Source organism: Oncorhynchus mykiss, chromosome 12 (assembly GCF_013265735.2).
Source record: "Oncorhynchus mykiss isolate Arlee chromosome 12, USDA_OmykA_1.1, whole genome shotgun sequence".
Classification (NCBI taxonomy): domain Eukaryota; kingdom Metazoa; phylum Chordata; class Actinopteri; order Salmoniformes; family Salmonidae; genus Oncorhynchus; species Oncorhynchus mykiss.
This window is the reverse complement of record NC_048576.1, coordinates 22,641,222-22,656,166: the sequence shown is the minus strand read 5'-3', so window position 1 is coordinate 22,656,166 and position 14,945 is coordinate 22,641,222. Positions and strand designations below refer to the sequence as shown.

Genomic DNA, 14,945 nt, shown 5'->3' with positions numbered 1-14,945 from the left:
GAAATGTAAAAAGCACCTCCCATATCAGTGAGGTCTTTCTATCTGAAGGTTGCCAGTTGCTTCAGCCATATTAGAAAACAGACTCGCCAGAATTACACGCCTGAAGCAGGCGGAACGACATGTTTTGTGATTAATTGAAGATCGTTTGGATACTTCTACTTCGTTGTCTTTGGTCTGTGTAGATTCGTTTTTCTGTTGGTCTGGACAATTATGTAGTATATGAACTGGATTTTATAAAATGTCTGCTAGGAATCTGGTATGCGCTTTTGACAGCCATGCGTCACTATGGCTTATCCTCGTTTCATTTGGATGTATAGTCCATGGACAAGTGAGATATTCTATTCCTGAGGAGATGGCGAAAGGCTCGGTCGTGGGTAATGTCGCAGAGGACTTGGGCATTGATCTGAAAAGGCTGAGGAGCGGCCGAGCTCGTATCATAGCCGGGGACAATAGTCCCTATGTGGAGCTGAACACAGACAAAGGAACACTGGCAGTGAGTGAGAGGATAGACCGAGAGCTCTTGTGTAAACAAACTTCTCCATGTAGTTTCAGCTTCGAGCTAATCTTAGAAAACCCTATTCAGCTTTATGAAGTTACCGTAGAAATCATGGATGTCAATGACCACGCTCCTACATTTCCCAAAGATGAAATATATATCGAGATTAGCGAGTCAGCCCTCCCGGGAGCGCGTTTCTTACTAGATAGATTCCCTCAGTTCCTTCAACATTGGACATTGACCATTCAAGCACACTGCTCACACAGTAACACACACAGCAGTACGAACACAACTTGTCGTTAGCACACAACACAGCAGTCCATCGTATTTCTCACCAGTTACACACAGGACATTGTACTGAAAAGACATCCCAGTAGTGGCCCACAATGCAAAATCACTCACACACAATTGACCAGTAACACAAAGTATACTTCACGCTGAACTTCACACAGCTCAGCACTGCAGACACACATACACACATACTGCAGTATGACAACTCTGCTCAGCACTGCCACACAATTCTAAAGTAGGTCGGGAGAATGATTCTTTTTTAGATCCACAGCTTTCCATCCCTGCTCAAATATATTTCTTATTAATTTAATTATATGGCATCTGATCTCGTTGATCACCAGCAAATCTATGTGGCTTCATGTGTTTAACCCTGACTGCAACATTTCATAATTCACAGCCCCACCAATATACCCAAGTCTGAAATATCTGAAAAGCTGTAGTTAATGTTTTATTCATCAAAGTACATATTTTGTATAATGATCTGGTAATGCAATTTCAATAGTGATATTGGAAGAGGTGTATGAATGTGACAGTGATATTCTAGTGCAGAGGACCCTAGACTATCATGCCTGCCGGTGATTGTTAGACTGTGGTAAAGACAAGCCTTGATGTCTCAAGGATGTGTAAGCCTGCAGCAGGACGTGTGTAGGTTGTTTTGGGGAACATGTGGAAGTTGTACTATGGGATAGACGGCTTCATGCTTCACTGCTTTGACACACTGTCTGTCTCATCCTGTGATGACCTCTGACCTCGCTCTGTGGGAGGCCAGTTTCAACCCTAGTTGGCAACTAAGTTGGCAACTTTGATGAATAAAACATTAACTACAGCTTTTCAGATATTTCAGACTTGGGTATATTGGTGGGGGCTGTGAATTATGAAATGTTGCAGTCTGGGTTAAACACATGAAGTCACATAGATTTTCTGGTGATTAATTGTTCGTTATTGATATATGGTGAAACAGTTATAGCATACACATTTTTAAGTCCTGAAACAGTATTCATGTTTAGTATTGGTCTGAAAGAAGCTCTAATTGTGTTGGTTCCAGGTTGGAGCTGTCGCTCTCCATGGTGCTGAAATATCAAACGTGCTGCATTCAAAGACCAGTCTTAGGCTTGTAAGTGCTCCAAATTCGTTTTAAAAAAAGAAAGTGTTATAAAAAGTGTTTACTGACAATACACAGTGCAATATTCTTCCATTTGCTGATGTAGGCTTAGTTATGGACTGTGTAACAAAACAGTCTGTCTTTAGTTGGCTGTGTATGATTTCGACATGATGATAGTCTGCACTCTGGACTCTGAGTGCCGCTGTTGGACAGTAAGACGAGTTATAAGCTTCAAATTCACAGAACCTCCTGTCTGATGGATTCATATGAGCTGATACAACATTCGGGGAAGATATCTAGAATCAAACAGGAATGAAAATCAACACGGATAGATTACCAATATAGCTGATTTATATGGACTAAGAGAGAGAGTTGTGCATCAGAAGGCTACTCAATATTTCTGTTCAGAAATGTATATTTTTGCTGTTTTTTCCAAAATGTTTGAGGGAAAGCAAAATCGAACACCACAATGGCAAGCACGATTGATTATTGTGTGTGCCCTCTTGTCGCATATGGTTCGATGCCAGGTGCGATATTCGATTCCAGAGGAAATGGTACGAGGGTCTTTGATTGGGGATCTCTCAAAGCATTTGGGACTAGATATCCGAAGACTAAAATCTGGCCGGGCCCGTATTGTTAGTGAGGAAAAGGATTGTGTAGAGCTGAACGCAGACAAAGGGATTCTGATCGTCAAACAGCGCATAGACAGAGAGGAGCTGTGTGGACACGCATCGCCTTGTAGCTTCAACTTCGAAATGGTTCTAGAAAATCCAATGGAATTATTTAGTATAACTGTGGAAATACTTGATATCAACGATAATTCACCTGCCTTTGCGAATAAGGAAATTACCCTGAATATCAGTGAAGTAGCGTCGCCTGGAGCTCAATTTATTTTAGGCAGTGCCGTGGATCCTGATGTCGGTTTAAATGCCCTGCAAAGCTACAGTCTTAAACCTTCGACTCATTTTACTTTGAAAGAACAAACGTTTGCTGATGGTGGTAAATATGTGGAGATGGTTTTGAAAAGTCCTTTAGATAGAGAGGAGGAAGGTGAAATGTTTCTAACATTGACAGCTGCCGACGGAGGAAATCCGCGGAGAACAGGGACTGTGAGCATAAAAGTGAATGTTTTGGATGCCAATGATAATGCTCCGGTTTTTAGTCAAGCCGTATACAAAGCCTCTGTTTTGGAGAACTCCCCTAAAGGGACTTTAGTAGCAACTGTGATTGCGACCGACGCAGATGTGGGCAGTAATGGTCAGTTAGAATATTACATTGACCAGCTTACACAACAAAATGCTATGGTGTTCACACTAAATCCAAGCAGTGGAGAAATACGAGTATCAGGTTTACTCGACTATGAGAAAACTAAGCAGTTTCAAATTAATGTAATTGCCAAGGACATAGGTGGCCTCTCAAAATCTTGCAAAGTAGTAATTGAAGTGATAGATGTGAATGACAATCCCCCCGTTATAGCATTGACATCTTTTTCCAATACCATCCCCGAGGACTCTCCCCAGGGAACAACTGTCGCCATTGTTAACGTGAAAGACTTGGACTCTGGACAAAATGGTAATGCTAATTATTCCATCGACCATTCTCTTCCCTTTAAGATAAAATCTTCATTAGTGAACTATTACACTTTACTAACAAACAGTGTTTTAGACCGTGAGGTTGTGTCTGAGTATAACGTCACAGTGACAGCGGTGGACAAAGGTCTTCCCTCATTACGTCACAATAAGACCCTTCGCATAAGAATCTCTGATGTGAACGACAATGTGCCAGTGTTCGATAAAAGCGAGTACACAGCTCGGATATTAGAAAACAACTCCCCAGGTGTGTCAATTGGTTTGGTCCACGCCAAAGATGAAGACTGGGGCCAGAATGCCAGGGTCTCCTATTTCTTGGAGGAATCGCAGGTGGGAGGAAATTCTATTGCATCTTTAATATCGATTAATTCTGAAACAGGATTGATTTATGCAGTGAGATCCTTTGATTACGAACAAATCAAAGATTTTGAATTCCAGGTTAAAGCGCAAGATGGAGGCTCCCCTTCACTTAACAGTAACGTGACTATAAAGTTAATAATTCAAGATCAGAATGACAACACTCCTCATGTTCTCTACCCAGTACCGACGAGCTCTCTGGTGGCTGAAATGGTGCCTCGTTCAGCAGATGTGGGCTATCTTGTGGTGGCTGTTGATATGGACTCTGGACAGAATGCATGGCTCTCATATAAACTGCAGAAAGCGACAGACAGGCCGCTGTTTGAAGTAGGTCTACAGAATGGAGAAATTGAGGAATAAGAATGGAGAAATAAGAACTGTTGTAGTGGCGGACAACGGGCAGCCCTCTCGATCAGCTACAGTCAATGTGAACGTGGCAGTGGCGAACAGCTTCCCCGAAGTGATCTCAGAATTCACTGACTTTACGCATGACACAGATTACAGTGACAACCTGACTTTTTATCTAGTTTTGGCCTTGGCTGTGGTCTCTTTCCTCTTCATCTCGTGTGTATTAGTTATAATATCAGTTAAGATCTACAGGTGGAGACAATCACGTAACTTCCATTCCAATCTCCCAGTGATTCCATATTATCCACCCCGTTACTCAGACGCCGGAGGGACAGGAACTCTTCAGCAGGTGTACAACTATGAGGTGTGCATGACTACTGACACAAGGAAGAGTGACTGTAAATTCGCCAGACCTTTTAGTCAGCACGTTTTAATAATGGACCCGGGCTCTACTATGACCAGAGACCAAGTGACCTTGCAACCTTCTCAGAATGAAAAAAGCTTTCTGGATGACCCGGATTCTCCTGAGCAGGTGAGACGCTGACATTTTACAACTTCAAACATAAGTATTTCGGTCACAATATTTGGAAATACTCAAATACACAGAACATAAGTATTTAAATAGGCATGAACCCAGGTCGGGTATAGGTTATTTAGGTTATTGAGATCATATTTTATCATCTTGTTTGCCTGTCTTCATCCTGAATTAAACCCACGGGGTTTGCTCTTATCCACAATGTTTGGGCTTTTCAAATCGTGTTGTAGAAAAATGACATGCATGTCAAAGTTTTTGTATTGCAATTCGTATAAAATGTCATATTCAGACTGTCACAGCACACCTTCGTGGACCAAAATAAAATAATAGTCGTTTCTGTTGCGGCTGTACTTGTGAGTTTGCAGTGTTTGGTTATCCATATTGAGCCACTGTATGCCATGCATTCGTGTAAAATAGAAATGTCTCATTGGTTCTTTCTGGGCTGGATCTAAACTAGAGTCCTATGGGAGGTTGTGTCTGTAGAGGAATGATCAGGTCTGTAGAGGCATAGTCACTATTAATTCGGTGCATTTTCATGTTTTTAACTGTTAGAGTCGCTGTTGGTTAACAATAAGTTTTTATATTGGCTCATGGGTGGCTGCGCAGTGATTGCTGTATTGCTATACTCTGCAGCCGAGAAGGATACATGCAGGCATTGGCATTATTTTATTTTGGAATTCATCGGGTTGTCTATAGAATTACGACTTTACCACTTAAATAGTCATTACAATGGATAGTTGGCGTTTGTTCGATGTTCCACTCAGCCTGTGGAGGAAAGGCTTTGGTTACAGATGGCAAGTACTGTGCATCGTTTGTTGCGTGATCTAGGTTAACAATGTGACAGGACAAGCACGATACTCCATCCTAGAGGAGATGGCAGAGGGATCTTTTGTCGGTAATATTGCGAAGGACTTGGGTTTGGAGGTCAGTCGGCTTGTTACTGGTAAGCTCACATTGTAACAAAGGGGAGTCGTCAGTATGTTGATCTCAACAGAGACAAAGGCACTCTGGTTGTGAAAGAGAGAATAGACAGAGAAGAGCTCTGCAAGCAGACTACGCCTTGCAGCTTTCGTTTTGAGGTTATAATCGAAAATCCCATCCAATTGTATCGAATAACAGTCGAGGTCCGGGATATAAATGACAATGCCCCTTCCTTTTTGAGAGATAGTGTTAACCTGAAAATTAGCGAGTCTGCGCTGTCTGGAGCTTCTCATTAGATAATGCAATGGACTCGGATGTGGGCATGAATAGCTTACAAAACTATGCACTCAAGCCATCAGATAATTTTAAATTAGCAGTACATAGGAACACTGATAGTAAATACGTCGAAATGATTCTGCAGAACCCATTAGACAGAGAGAGTCAGGAAGATCGTACGTTGCTCCTTATAGCAACCGATGGGGGGGATCCGCAAAAATCCGGAACTGTTCTCATCCACGTTACAGTGCTAGATGCGAACGATACCGCTCCAATCTATTTACAAGGCTGTAGTGAGAGAGAACTCCCCAAAAGGCACACTGATATCAACAGTCAACGCTGCGGATGCTGATAATGGGTCGTATGGAAAAGTATCGTATTCCATGGCCTCAAGAGATGCAAAAGAGTTGTTTCAGATAAATGCGGAAACAGGAGAGATCAGTATCAGACAAATTAGATTACGAAGAAGCAAACAATTATCAGTTGAATGTGAAAGCGAAAGACCACGGTGGACTTTCCGATATATGTAAAGTTGTTATTGAAATTATTGACGAGAATGATAATTCTCCAACAATACAACTGATGTCTTTTTCCAATACCATAGCAGAGAATTCCCCTCCTGGAACTACAGTAGCCGTGATAAATGCAGAGCATGCAGATGCTGGAAAGAATGGCGTGGTGCACTGTTCTATAAACCCAGATATCCCTTTCAGAATGGAGTCTTCAATGACCGACTATTATAGCTTAGCAACTGATGGCGTCCTCGACCGAGAATCGATTTCAGAATACGTCACCATAAATGTATCAGACGACGGGACACCGATTCTCTTCAGTAATAAAACAGTGACAGTGAAAGTGACAGATGTCAATGACAACCCACCCGCCTTTGACCGCTGTGTCTATGAGGCATTTGTACCGGAGAACAATTCCCCGGGGATCTCCATATTCACTATCAGGGCGAGTGATGCTGACTCTGGACAAAATGCGCGCTTGTCCTACTACCTGGAGAACAGTGAGATAAATGGGGCACAGGTCTCTTCACTGGTCTCGGTCAATTCAGAGAATGGGGTTATTCATGCTGTGCGCTCATTTGATTATGAACAAGTAAAATAGTTTCTTTGTAATATAACTGCGCGAGACGGAGGGTCCCCGCCCCTCAGTGCTACTGTTACTGTGCACATTTATATCCAAGACCAGAACGATAACGCGCCTCAGGTTCTCTTCCCAGTACAGACGAGTAGCTCTCTGGTGGCTGAAATTGTGCCTCGTTCAGCAGATGTGGGCTATCTTGTCACTAAAGTGGTGGCTGTTGATGTGGACTCTGGACAGAATGCTTGGCTCTCATATAAACTGCAGAAGGCGACAGACAGGGCGCTGTTTAAAATAGGCCTACAGAATGGAGAAATAAGAACCATACGCCAGGTCACTGATAAAGATGCTGTGAAACAAAGGCTCGCTGTTATAGTGGAGGACAACGGGCAGCCCTCTCGCTCATCTACAGTCAATGTGAACGTGGCAGTGGCGGACAGCATCTCTGAAGTGCTCTCAGAATTCAGTGACTTTACGCATGACAAAGAATACCACGATAACTTTCCTTTTTATCTAGTTTTGGCCTTGGCTGTCGTGTCTTTTCTCTTCATCTCGTGTGTAGTGGTTATAATATCGGTTAAGATCTACAGATGGAGACAATTTCGCAACATCCACCACTCCAATCTCCCAGTGATTCCATATTATCCACCCGTTACGCAGACGCCGGAGGGACAGGGACTCTGCAACACGTGTACAACTATGAGGTGTGCATGACGACTGACTCAAAGAAGAATGACTGTAAATTCGCCAGACCTTTTAGTCAGAACGTTTTAATAATGGACCCGAGCTCTACTATGACCAGAGACAATGCGACCTTGCAATGTTCTCAGAATGAGAAAAGCTTTCTGGGTGACCCGGATCCTCCGGAGCAGGTGAGACAGGCTGTACAGAAATATTACATGCTTTGTTTAGTGAAAGTACACTGCTGAGCTTGCAATATGTTTGGATGTTTTTCTTGTCAGTACATTCTGGAAATCCTTTGTGGGGTCCTGATGGGGGGGGGGGGGGTGTATGTGTATTGTCAGCACATTCGTCAGGCCAATCAAATGATGTATTTGTTTTATAATGTAGTTTATTTAGTAGACCTAGTTAGTCTTGAAAGAATAAAGCACTTGCAGGGTGCTGTTTCGTGAAGAAGAATGGGCCTACTAAACTCAGCAAAAATAGAAACGTCCCTTTTTCAGGACACTGTCTTTCAAAGATAATTCGTAAAAATCCAAATAACTTCACAGATCTTCATTGTAACGGGTCTATTCACTGTGTCCCATGCTTATTGAATGAACCTTAAACAATTAATGAACTTACACCTGTGGAACGGTCATCAAGACAATAACAGCTTAGGCAAATAAGGTCACAGTTATGACAACTTATGACACTAAAGAGGCCTTTCTACTGACTCTGAAAAACACCAAAAGAAAGATGCCCAGGCTCCCTGCTCATCTGCGTGAAAGTTCCTGGCAACTCTGGTGCAGTGCATAAGGAGGAATGGCACTGCAGTACTTAATGCAGCTGGTGGCCACAGCAGATTTTGACTGTTACTTTTGATTTTGACCCCCCCCCCCCCCGTTATTCAGGGACACATGATTCCATTTCTGTTAGTCACATGTCGTTGGAACTTGTTCAGTTGTTGAATCTTGTTACGTAAATATACACATTTACACATGTTACGTTTGCTGAAAATAAACACAGTTGACAGTGTGAGGACGTTTTTTTGTTGTTGCTGATTTTACATGATAGTAGCAGTGTCTTAACGTTTCAGCACCACGCTTAGTGGACATTGCGCCAGTCATACTAGGCTGTTCCGCCACGAAGCAGGCAGCTGCAGTTTATTTTTGTAGGTTTTATTTACTGCTTTGTGGGACGCGTCCTTTGAGGCCATTCATTTGCTTTTGTATTTTGTATTTTTCTTTTTGTCTACAAAACTTGATCCTTCTCAGCACAATAAATTATGCCGATGAGGTTCTAGAAATAGCTTCGTAGCTTCATACATTTACATTACATTCATGATATACGTTTCAGGGTTGATTTTGTACCTCTGTCTCATCATCAGGGATTTAGCATGGTTGTCATCATTATTTTGTAGATCATTGCGCTATGTTGCTCTATTGGACACAGGGAACTAAAATGTTATACTTGGTGTTGCATGGGTGTCTTTCTTGGATTTGGACTGCAAGGGCCGCTGTTGATCACGGGAGGGAAATAAGAACCAAAAAATTACATTGCAACGATACCTCCCCTCTGTATACAGTTAGAGAGAAGGAAGACAAAGAGAGAGAGTCGAGAGAGCAGCATAGGACACGATACAAATATTTCATTTGGATTCAGGTGGAGACAATCAAGTAAAGTCTATTCCAATCTCCCAGTTATTCCATATTATCCACCCCGCTGGGGGGACAGGGACTCTTCAACACGTGTACAACTATGAGGTGTGCATGACTACTGACTCGAAAAAGAGTGATATGAAATATATCAGGCCCATCAATCAAAATCTCGTGAGCATAGACGCCAGTGGCAGAGACACACTGGCCCATGTATACAGAGAGAGAGCATTGTTGGCAGATTCACCCGACGAGGTAAGGGCATACTGAGCTCTGGCTCTTAAATTATGTTATTTACAGAATTTATGATCATGATGATTGATGTATTTAAACTACGTATAGCATATGTTGTAGGCTGTACTATATTTATACTTGAATACAGCTTTGATCAGTGTATGATGCAACCAGTTGACGGTGTGAACTGACACACTGATTGATGACATCACAACTCAGTCCTTTCTCATGGTTTTCCCGCATGATGTTATAATTCAGGACTGTATATTCCAATTGATAACATCACAAACGGTTGGCAGTTAATCGTTTACTCAATGCTTTCTGTTGTCACATTCAGTTACGCACAATAATGACGCCCTGGGGGAGATGTTACTAATTTATTAACCGGTAACATCTCCCCCAGGGCGTCATTATTGTGCGTAACTGAATATGACACTTGAGCATTGGATCATTTGTCGGCATCGTTGGCACTAACAACAGAATGCTGTACGCTCGTTAGACTATGAGCGGATAAAGGATTTCCAGTTCCGCGTAAAAGCGCAAGATGGAGGCTCCCCTCCGTTGAGTAGTAAAGTGACTCTGAAAATAATAATCCAAGACCAGAATGATAACGCACCTCAGGTTCTCTACCCAGTACAGACTAGTAACTCTCTGGTGGCTGAAATGGTGCCTCGTTCAGCAGATGTGGGCTATCTTGTCATTAAAGTGGTGGCTGTTGATGTCGACTCTGGACAGAATGCGTTGCTCTCATATAAACTGCAGAAAGTGACTGACAGGGTATTGTTTGAAGTGGGACTACAAAACGGAGAAACACGCCAGGTCACTGATAAAGATGCACTGAAACAAAGAATCACTGTTGTAGTCGAGGACAACGGGCAGCCCTCTCGATCGGCTACAGTCACTGTGAACGTGGCAGTGGCTAACAGCTTCCCCGAAGTGATCTCAGAATTCACTGACTTTACGCATGACACGGATTACAGTGACAACCTGACTTTTTATCTAGTTTTGGCCTTGGCTGTGGTCTCTTTCCTCTTCATATCGTGTGTATTAGTTATAATATCAGTTAACATCTACAGGTGGAGACAATCACGCATGTATCAGTCTAGTCTCCCGGTTATTCCATACTATCCACCCAGTTAAGCAGACGCCGAAGGGACAGGGACTCTGCAACATATGTACAACTATGAGGTGTGCATGACGACTGACTCAAGGAAGATTGACTGTAAATTTGCCAGACCTTTTGTTAATAATGGACTCGATCTCTACAGATACTTTCCAACATGCACAAAGAGAGAAAAGTTTCCCAGATTCTCCTGATATTGTGAATTTGCCCAATGTGTTATGTTGCTTAATAATTGTATTAATTCAATGGTTTTATTTAAATTAGATTAGATTGGGACTTTGTATGTGTATTATCAACTGATGTACTAATGTTTTTCAAAGAGAGCCTCAAGTCTTGTTCATTTCAGCACCACCACTCGTGGACAGCGACACTGTCGGACACAGTCCCGTAGCCTCTTTCACGTATTATTTTATAGGGCACCGTAAGTCTGTTAACAGGTTTTATTATAACAGAACGATACTAAACCTTAATTAATATTTTGTTTAACGTTAGGTGTATTTTTACATTTAACTTATTTTAAGTGAGAAGTAGTTCTGACTGGGGATGACAACATATAGGCCTGAATGTGTATCTCGCTCAGTATTGTCTTACATTGACGTGTTTTTTGATCAAATGTGTCACACTAGAAGATATAGTAGGCCATACAATTTACATAATTAATGGTTTGTAGTGTCATTTTGTACAGTAGAAGTGCGCTCCTTGCAATGGTCTGTGAGTGCCGCTGTTGGTTCAGACTGTGAAATGTGGCCCAGTGAAATGTAAAAAGCACCTCCCATATCAGTGAGGTCTTTCTATCTGAAGGTTGCCAGTTGCTTCAGCCATATTAGAAAACAGACTCGCCAGAATTACACGCCTGAAGCAGGCGGAACGACATGTTTTGTGATTAATTGAAGATCGTTTGGATACTTCTACTTCGTTGTCTTTGGTCTGTGTAGATTCGTTTTTCTGTTGGTCTGGACAATTATGTAGTATATGAACTGGATTTTATAAAATGTCTGCTAGGAATCTGGTATGCGCTTTTGACAGCCATGCGTCACTATGGCTTATCCTCGTTTCATTTGGATGTATAGTCCATGGACAAGTGAGATATTCTATTCCTGAGGAGATGGCGAAAGGCTCGGTCGTGGGTAATGTCGCAGAGGACTTGGGCATTGATCTGAAAAGGCTGAGGAGCGGCCGAGCTCGTATCATAGCCGGGGACAATAGTCCCTATGTGGAGCTGAACACAGACAAAGGAACACTGGCAGTGAGTGAGAGGATAGACCGAGAGCTCTTGTGTAAACAAACTTCTCCATGTAGTTTCAGCTTCGAGCTAATCTTAGAAAACCCTATTCAGCTTTATGAAGTTACCGTAGAAATCATGGATGTCAATGACCACGCTCCTACATTTCCCAAAGATGAAATATATATCGAGATTAGCGAGTCAGCCCTCCCGGGAGCGCGTTTCTTACTAGATAGCGCATTTGATCCAGATGTTGGAGAAAATACAATACAGAGCTACACTCTGAAACCCACTGATCATTTCATTCTGAAACAGGAAACTCGTGCAGACGGAAACAAATACATAGACATGATGTTGCTGTCGCCAGTAGACAGGGAGAGCCATGAGGAATTGTCCCTCGTTTTAACCGCAATTGATGGTTGCCATCCACCGAAATCAGGCATGATGAAAATAAATATCCACGTTTTAGACGTAAACGATAACACTCCCGTATTTTCCAAAAAGCTGTATAGGGCGTCAGTTCCAGAAAATGCGCCTAAGGGAAGCCCTGTGGCTAAAGTAAGCGCAACTGATGCAGATAAAGGCATAAACGGAGAAGTGACGTTTGCTTTCAGGTACAGCGCAGACAGTAACAACGGGCTTTTCCGAATCGATGCACAGTCAGGTGAGATTTTCGTTTTTGGACATCTAGATTTTGAAAAAGCTAAAAAGTACGAGTTAAACATCGAAGCCAAAGATCATGGCGGCTTCACTGATTCGTGTGCCGTGATTATTGACATAATTGATGTGAATGATAACATACCTGTCATATCTTTAACATCATTCACGAATCCTGTTTCTGAAAACTCTCCACCTGGCACAACAATCGCAGTGATTAATGTTAAAGACATAGATTCGGGAGAAAATGGACAGGTGCGTTGTAGCATATCAAAAGATTCCCCCTTTGTCATTAGGTCATCATTACGGAATTACTATACGTTATTGACAGATGAAGAATTAAACAGGGAAATAGTATCAGAATATAACGTTACTATAACTGCCACAGATGAAGGCTCGTCCCCTCTCTCTAGTAACAAGACTATTACCTTACGAGTGTCTGACGTCAACGATAACACACCAATATTTGAGAAGGAATCTTATATTACAAATATAGTGGAAAATAATTCACCAGGTGTATCATTATTTACCGTAAGAGCATCAGACGCTGATTGTTGCCAGAACGCACGCGTCTCCTACATCCTTGAGGACTCCGTGGTTAACGGGGTGTTAAACTGGTGTTATATATGCGGTGAGATCATTCGATTACGAACAACTTAAAGCATTCAAAATCAATATTAGAGCGCATGATGGTGGTTCTCCTGCTCTCAGTGGCAACGCAAGTGTGCATGTACTTGTCCTGGACCAGAATGACAACCCTCCTCAGGTTCTCTACCCAGTACAGACTAGTGGCGCTATGGTGGCTGAAATGGTACCTCGTTCAGCAGATGTGGGCTATCTTGTCACTAAAGTGGTGGCTGTTGATGTGGACTCTGGACAGAACGCCTGGCTCTCATATAAACTGAAGAAAACGACAGACAGAGCGCTGTTTGAAATAGGCCTACAGAATGGAGAAATAAGAACTGTACGTCTGGTTACTGATAAAGATACTCTGAAACAAAAGCTCACAATTGTAGTTGAGGACAACGGACAGCCCTCTCGATCAGCCACAGTCAACGTGAATGTAGCGATGGCTAATAGCTTCCCCGAAGTACTCTCAGAATACCCTGACTTTACGCACGACAAGGATTATAATGATAACCTGACTTTTTACTTAATTTTGGCACTTGCTGTGGTTTCACTGCTTTTCATTTTTTCGATTATTGCTATAATGTCCGTGAAAATCTACCGGTGGAAACAGAAAAAACGATTCTATAAAACTGCAGCAAATCTTCCCGTTATCCCATATTACCCGCCCGTTTACCAAGACGGAAACCTGGGAACCCTACAGCATGTATACAACTATGAGGTGTGTGGAACCACTGACTCTAGGATGAGTGATGTGAGGTTTGCGAGGCCTTATAGCCAGAACACACTGGTGGATGTGAGTCGAATGGGGACAATGCAGCGAGAAGAGAGAAAGCAGGAAGACGCTGATGTCGATGGAAAGGTGAGACACCCTCCCCCTATCCCGTCCTCTGTTCAGATGTGAATGTGTATCTGAATGACTGGGTTTACATTCTGCGTACAATCATGTGTGTGCTCTGGCCTCTATATGATCAATTCAAAGTTTACAACTGGAACATACATTTATAATGTATTGTCCGTATATACTACACTACAATTTTCATCACTTGAGTAGGTTTTTGTAAAATAAGTCAGGTCAAATTCACAGTTTATTTGTGATATTTTATGATGTTAGATACTTTTCAAGATGTGAACACTTTTAGAGCAAATATGTGGAACAAGCCATGAAGCTGGCAAAGTAATTTGGATTTTTGTGATTTCTGATAGAAGCTGTGTAGATTGTGAAAAACGTTTTTCTATACACATGTAATATCTCCATTATGCGCTTAGTGCCGCTGTTGACCGGTACAGCAGTAGGCATACACGAGTGTAATTTTGTCCCTGCCTATACAGTGTGGGTGATATTAAAGTCGCAGTGACATGCGCACAATCCCCTTTGCTTTGGGAGAGTGAGAACACTGTCTAAAACGGATGTCACTGGAATAACAGAGGTAGCATATATATTTTGATTTGCTGACTTGCCTACATATGAGTGTTATTGGATTTTAATATTAGATAGCTGTGCAACGCATATTAAGAAAAACATGCATTTTCTTTGTTTTCGTGGAACAAGAGGATCCGCCATTCGGAAATGGCAATTGCATCTTCTCATTTTCTCAGTCTGTTTTTCAGTGTCTGTGAACTGCCAGTTCCGCTATTCATTTCACGAGGAGATGACGACTGGTTCGTTCGTGGGGAATATCGTTCAGGACCTAGGGTTGCAAGTTAAAAGACTCAAATCAAGTCGAGCGCGTATTTTTACGGAGGATAACCGTGAGTAT

General features: G+C 42.2%; 1 protein-coding gene across 5 annotated transcripts in view; it reads left to right on the top strand.

Moving 5' to 3' along the window:
* Nucleotides 1–1,686: 1,686 nt before the first annotated feature.
* Nucleotides 1,687–14,945, top strand: part of LOC110536820 (protocadherin gamma-A5) — a 46,623-nt gene continuing 33,364 nt past the window's right edge. Inside the window, exon 1 of one of the 5 annotated variants that reach the window (XM_036937229.1) lies at nt 1,687–1,901. Coding sequence is in view for 2 of the 5 variants with exons in the window: in XM_036937225.1 (XP_036793120.1) it covers nt 4,176–4,715 (540 nt within the window). In the remaining 3 variants the exon portion in view is untranslated. Of the gene's footprint in view, nt 1,902–4,152; nt 4,716–5,419; nt 7,877–14,534; nt 14,616–14,678; nt 14,938–14,945 lie in introns of those variants that run through there. The other 4 variants (XM_036937225.1, XM_036937226.1, XM_036937227.1 and 1 more) reach the window with 4 other exon arrangements.